Source organism: Neltuma alba, unplaced genomic scaffold (assembly GCF_004799145.2).
Source record: "Neltuma alba isolate B1F8T4 unplaced genomic scaffold, ASM479914v2 tig00005074_pilon, whole genome shotgun sequence".
NCBI classification, from domain to species: Eukaryota; Viridiplantae; Streptophyta; class Magnoliopsida; order Fabales; family Fabaceae; genus Neltuma; species Neltuma alba.
Genome location: NW_021633968.1, coordinates 173,897 through 180,422, shown reverse-complemented (window position 1 = coordinate 180,422; position 6,526 = coordinate 173,897). Strand labels below are relative to the sequence as shown.

The window sequence follows — 6,526 nt, the reverse complement described above, 5'->3', positions numbered from 1 at the left end:
TTGAGGTCTTATAATTAGGACAAAACTAAAAGTTAAACAGGGTTTTATATTAAAGACAGGAGGTAGTATAATTTTTCACCCTTTAAATTTTTACGAATTTTAGTTTTATTCCTTTAAATTTTAAATTATAGCTTTTAGTTCCTCGTAGGTCAAAATAGTCCAAATTTTTATTAAATAATAGAAACTAATGTTTTAAAGACTTATATTTTAAAATTTAAGAGATCAAAATTAAAATAACTACAACCTTAAATGGCCAAATTTCTTATGAAAAAGACGAGAGAGAGTAGAGGATAAAAATTTGAATAATTGTTTTTTTGGCGAAAAAGCCGAGAGTCTCGTAGGATCTTTGACCGTGGCGCGTGAAGGAAACGGGAAATGATAAAATAACAAAAATTCTCAAGAGACAACACACAGTCACAACTCACAAGGAAAAAAAGATCATGAGAACTGAGAAGAGTGAATCGGAGCGGTGTCACTGATCAGCATTTTCTGATGTATATATGTGTGCGATCACGTTCCTCACTCGCCTCAATCCCTCACTATACCATACTCTTCTTACCTGTCTGCCTCTCTGTCCTCTCTCTCTCTTCTCTCTCTCCTTCCTCATTTCCTCTTCTTATTTAATTCCCCCTTCTTCCCTCTCCCTATTGACCGTTCTCATACTCTCATCTTCCAACGCGCACACTGGTCCTATACCTGTCTGCTGGATCCATCGCCGATTCGATTTCTTCATCGGAGAACAATGCCGGAGGTGGCCCTCAATGCTGCTGCTAATTCCAACTCCAACGCCGGCGTTATTGGTCAGTTCGGTGATACCACCCTCACCAAAGTGTTTGTTGGAGGATTGGCTTGGGAGACTCCCAAGGACGCTATGAGAGAGCATTTCCAGAAGTACGGCGAGATCCTCGAGGCTGTCATTATCTCTGATAAGGCTACCGGCAGATCCAAGGGCTATGGCTTCGTAAGTTTAATTTGGTTTGTTTTCACTTTTCATTATTTCAATTCATGGTGGATCCTGATCGATGTTGAGGATTATTATCACTTATTGTTAGTAGTTCACTTCACTTCGATTTAATTGCTAGCTTCTTGATTTTCTTGATGATGATGAATCTGTGTTTCTGAGATTGATGCTGTTGATGTAGGTGACCTTTAAGGAAGCTGAAGCTGCGAAGAAGGCTTGTGAGGATCCTACGCCGGTCATCAATGGCCGCCGAGCCAACTGCAATCTGGCTTCGCTCGGCGCGCGACGCCCTAGGTCCACCAACACTTCACCGCCTCGTCAACAAGGTAAGCTTGTTTGCTTGCTACTTCACTTTGAGAGTATCGGAGAGACTCCGGACTGGAAATAATAGACGACGCTTTTTGTAAATTAGGAGATACCTTTTGGACTGGTTGGTCATTTCCTGTCTATTTTTTCCTTTTTTCCTGTTGACTACCACTATAATATTTTCCTGTGCTGCATTTTATGGGACAGTATGTTTATTTTGCTACGAAGACTTTTAATTTGATTCATTATAATTTGTTTCTCATTTTTATTCTAATTTCCTTCCTTTTTAATAAAATGCAATGACAATCCCAACAGCTAGAAAATTTAGAAGTTATATTAGTATTCATTGTAGTGTTCTGCTTTTTTTTTTGGCCCATCAATTCATACTAGGATTCAATTAGCTAAGCACATTATTAAATTTATAATAAAAAAACATTATTAAAACTATTTCACTCACTTAAAAGGTGAAATAAAATATATTTTGCTTAAGAATTAAATTAAAAGTTTTGACTAATCAGGATTGGGTTTAGTGGAAGGGGATAGTCGTTCACAACGTGACAAACTAAGAGTTGAATCCGCTCTAAAAAAAAGTATTTATATTTAGTATTTGATAGTGTCTTAAAAAGGATTGTCTTCAACAGAAAGATATTTATATTTAAAAAAAAATTAAAAGTTTTGACTATGAAATGCTATTGTTAGAAACAAAAATGAAAAAAAAGATGAGGTTAGATGGATTTTTTTCCCCCTCTTTTACAAAGATGGTATCGTTGTAATTGTGGTCATCATGGAGGTCTGAAATTGTGTTGTTATCAACGAAGCATCGAATGGCGGAGGACCAGGGGCCTCCCAAAATGCACCACCCCCGCCAGCCAATCACGGCCCGTGGTATTATCCGGTGGGGACACCTGCTTCACATTTCCATCATCACCACCATCAACCTGTTCCTCTATATGGGTATATTTTAAATTTTTATGGTTCCTTTCTTTTCCTTCAAAAATTAAACATGTAATTCTGTAATTATTCCACACTCACCAAACAAATTTCATATTTTACCCCATTTCATTTCCAGGTACACCCCAACGTACATTCCAACTGACATAAATTACAATCAGGTATGGTATATTTTGCTATTGTTCATTTTGATTTTACAAAAGAGAAAACTATATTGGAGGTATTTATACTTTTTTTCAATTTTCAATTTGGTACCTATGTGTTTTTTGTTCTTAACTAAATCTTTATTTTTCCTCTATTAACATCATTAATCCTTATGTAGAGACTAAAAATATCAATAGAACAAAGTTATAAGAGCTAATGTTGCTAAAAAGATAAAATTAAATGTTTAATTAAAGGAAAAAAAACACATAGGTACCAAATTAAAAATTGAGAGAAAGTATAGGTACCTTCAATATGGTTTTCCCTTTACATAATTCGAAAAGTGTTTTTATAGCTGGATAGGAATTATGTTAATATAAATTTTTGTTGGAATACTTCTTTTCAATATCAAGCCTTGTTACACAGTTTGGCAATTAAAAATTATATGAGCACCCCTCACACATGGGTGTGGAGTACCATTTGGTGGTTTTGCAGTGTGCCCACATGGAGAGAGAATCAGTGTGTCATGCTATTAAAGTTTAACCATATTATCTGTACTTAGTTGTTTTAATTCTAAAGTGTGCAATTTTTTTTTTAAAAATAAAAATATAATAATTAGTTATTGTATTTATAGAATGTTCTGTTACTGAGATTTACTTGAGTACGGTGATGGTGTACAGAAGCTAGGCTACACTGGCGGTGGGCCCTACATGAATGGTTACTACTCCCCACTGTACCCCAGCCAGGCTATGGTGGGTGGGAACACATTGATGCCGATGTACCCTCTTTATCAGTACCATCAAACGCACACGATGGGCCTGCCTGCTCACATATTCCAGCCACCCACAGCGGGGCACGTGGCCATCATGTCAAAGCCCGCGTCCATCACTCCTAACACAGGTGCGTCACATGGTAACATGCCCACCCCCAACCCCAGTCAATGTCTGTACGCAGCAACACGAATCATTGTGGTCACGTGACCCTGTGATCGTGATTGGGCTCGGTTCGTTTGCATTACGCCCCATAGGACGGATGTGTCACCCCCCACGTGATCTCAAATTACCATATCACCCCTCCCTTGACTCACCAATCAGATTTTTTCATTTTCCCCCCCTTTCAATCCTCACCTGAATTATCACCCATTAAAGATTAAGTATTAATGGGCACACTACCACAAGTATAACCAACTACACTAGAGAGGCCCTCATGCATGTATATAATATGAAAATTCTAACAAACTTGACCGTTCATAGTTTATGATAAATAATGCAAAGCATGCAAGACCCACATTTGTTAAAAAACTAATTGTATTTAGATTTAATAATAATATATCATAATATTTTGCATATAATTAGACAAACCATTCAGAATGAAGAAAAGAGACGAAGTTGGGAAATTAAAGACTGATATTAAAGAGACAGTTTGTTTGGGTGTGGAATAGGTGAAAGCTTGAAAAAGGTTGGCTGAAGGAAAGGTGCAGGGCAGTGCATTGCACAGTTGGCAAATAACTAAAGGGAGAGGAAGGTGGTGGGTGCACAGAGCAACATTATTATCTCATCTGTTGTGTCTCTAGCTACTCTCCAGTTCTTTTTTTTGCTTCTTTTTTTTAATTTATTTATGTATTGTTTCAATTTTTAATTCTTAATCTTAATCTTAATTAGGTGTTGTCATTGATGAGATTCTTTCATTCTCCCTCCGTCTCTCTCTAACATCTCAGCATGAGCTGTGAACTTTTAGACTGATCTGAACTGTTGATGAGCTAAAGATATGAACGTTGTGATCCAACTCATACTTGTTTGCTTTCCGTTTTTATTTGTATAAATTTCCGAAAGAGTTGGATAAAAAGAATATTGAGGCGTTTATTATTAAGAGAATCTCATATATTTTATTCTAGTATACAATACTCTGGCCATTTAAGTATGATGGCTTAAGTTCAAATCTGTGTGAACACAGAAAATGCCTTTAAGAGGTTACTCTTAATTGGATTTGACAATACTCCAGTCTGATTCAATTAGATAAGCATATAAACAGAATCTTTTATATATATATATATATATATATGAAAAGTATTGAATAAACAGGGATGATGAAAATTCTCACGCTTCCATTTGGTGTTTTTCAATTAGCCGTTCATTGTGGCTTTTTATTGACTCTCTTTTAATTATTTGACTTTTGCTTCATTTGTTTTGCCCCTCACTTTTGCTTCACAGAACACTGGAACGTAATATGCGTGTATGTCTATATATTCATATATGTCTTTGTGGAACGTACCACGTTTTGGCAAACTTGCATTGAAATCTATGAAGTGTCGCAAACACTGATCCAGCAAACTAGCGCTTATTTCTCTCTTCTGATTTTTCTACTTACCTTTCAGCCATAGTTTGATCGGAGGCAACATGTATTGACAATACTATTTCTATGCCTTTGTATAAGAAATAAATTATATATAAATCTTAATTTTATTCCTTTTAAAAGGGATCATTTGGTTTATAGAAAAAAATTAAATTGAAAAAAGGGAAATTGAATGAAAAAAATGATAACTTCGATGTAAAATATCATGTGTCTCCAATTAAAAAAAATGTTGATAAGTCATGATTAACAAATATACTCCTCTAATAGTAAATGTAACCACTAGTTAGGGAGTTAATTTTAGTTTAAAGGGATGTTTGGGTGGAAACCAAATTTTAATTTTAAAAATAATTTTACGGTATATGAAATAACTATGTGAGAAAAATTTTACCTTAATTTGTACGAAAGCATCTTTTAAAAGTGTTTTTTGATTTAACCAAACACCTCCTAAATATAATACTTTGATTCATTTCATTGCTCATAATTATAATTTTTCTTCAAATTAGTATTTATTTAACTCATAAGCTATATAACATATAATCTGATGTTATAAGCATCTTTTAAAAGTGCTTTCCCAAAGATATTTTTGGGAAAGGTAATATTACCTCTAATTTTTAATATAATAGCTAATAAACATGTTGAATTTGTTCCTAAATATAATACCACAGTCCATTCTGTCTTTTAAATTTATAATTATTTCCTAAAATATGTTTATTGAATGTACATCTAAGGGAATTCTCATCAATGAGTAATTCCAATGCATATGATTAAATAAGATGGTTTAGAAAAGTAAACACACATTTGTTACAAATAACCATCTCAACTGATTTTCTTAATAACCAAAAATTAGTTATTTATCTTATATTAAGGATTGGAGACAGCATTTGTTATAATTAAGTAGTTTATTTAGTTTATTTAATCTATCCAAATTAATTAAAAGATCTTTATATTAAGCATCAGATAAGAGTGACAGATATTCCGCACATTAGTTATTGTATTATGGAAACATCATTGTATTATTATAAAAAGCGGAAATTTTGTGTTTTTTTTTGGGGGGGAAATTCTTAAAAGAAAGTCTGAACATATGAAATTCTAATTTAGACAGTTAATAGTTGAAAATGACAGGAAAGGAAGTGAGACATAAACTAGCATTTTGAAAATGTTGTGAAATTACTCATTTGCCCTTTTGTGATAAAACACATTTTCGATTCAATACTTGTTATTGTTAGTTCAACATTTGTTGTTTCTAGTCTACAACTTGTAATTAACTAACTAACTAACTAAAATAATGGAGAACAATAAAAGTTATAAAACTTGTAATTTTCAATTCAATATTTGTCATTGTCAATTCAACACTTGTTATTTTTAGTTCACAACTTGTTAATTAACTAACTAAAATAATGGAGAATAAAAAAAGTTTGGAAAATTGTCATTTTAATTTTAATACTTGACAATTCAACACTTGCTATTTCCAGTTTTATTAATGTCATTTTTGTCATAGAAGGGCATATAAGTAATTTCACAATATTTTAAAATTTAGGCCTCACTTCCTTCCTTGTCATTTTCAAGTGTTATATGCCTGAATTGGAATTTATATATCCGACTTTTTCAGAAACTTTCTCTTATTTTTTATATGTATGAACAAAAGGAAACATTCATATTAAATTTTCAAATTTTACTAATTACACTTGAATATTTTGAAGCACAGAATCAATTCCGGTTGATTCATTATAGATTGTTTGTTTTCCTAAACTAAATAATGCAACTTGTTCATTAACAATTCCTTAAACAGGTGGCAGAGACTTACCAGCCTGCACA

General features: G+C 33.3%; 1 protein-coding gene across 3 annotated transcripts; it reads left to right on the top strand.

Annotated features, from left to right (window-relative positions):
• Nucleotides 1-742: 742 nt before the first annotated feature.
• Nucleotides 743-4,083, top strand: LOC114746592 (probable RNA-binding protein ARP1). Of its 3 annotated transcripts, none has more exons than XR_003740293.1 (7): nucleotides 743-961; nucleotides 1,143-1,287; nucleotides 2,086-2,221; nucleotides 2,337-2,379; nucleotides 3,040-3,259; nucleotides 3,801-3,886; nucleotides 4,021-4,083. XR_003740293.1 is itself a non-coding variant. In XM_028934818.1 (6 exons), the coding sequence occupies exons 1-6, from the start codon at nucleotides 743-745 to the stop codon at nucleotides 3,824-3,826; spliced, it is 789 nt and encodes a 262-aa protein (XP_028790651.1). In that variant the 3' UTR covers nucleotides 3,827-3,923. The 3 variants fall into 3 exon arrangements, 1 of the variants encoding a protein (XP_028790651.1); XR_003740294.1 differs by having other exon boundaries at nucleotides 3,781-3,886; XM_028934818.1 differs by lacking the exon at nucleotides 4,021-4,083 and having other exon boundaries at nucleotides 3,801-3,923.
• The last annotated feature ends 2,443 nt before the right edge of the window (nucleotides 4,084-6,526 follow it).

Excerpts from the sequence above, each read along its gene's own strand:
- LOC114746592 (XM_028934818.1), top strand. The coding sequence starts at position 743 with ATGCCGGAGGTGGCCCTCAATGCTGCTGCTAATTCCAACTCCAACGCC. Across the intron at positions 1,288-2,085 it reads TTCACCGCCTCGTCAACAAG|CATCGAATGGCGGAGGACCA; the intron begins GTAAGCTTGTTT and ends TTATCAACGAAG. Across the intron at positions 3,260-3,800 it reads GTCCATCACTCCTAACACAG|GTGAAAGCTTGAAAAAGGTT; the intron begins GTGCGTCACATG and ends GGTGTGGAATAG.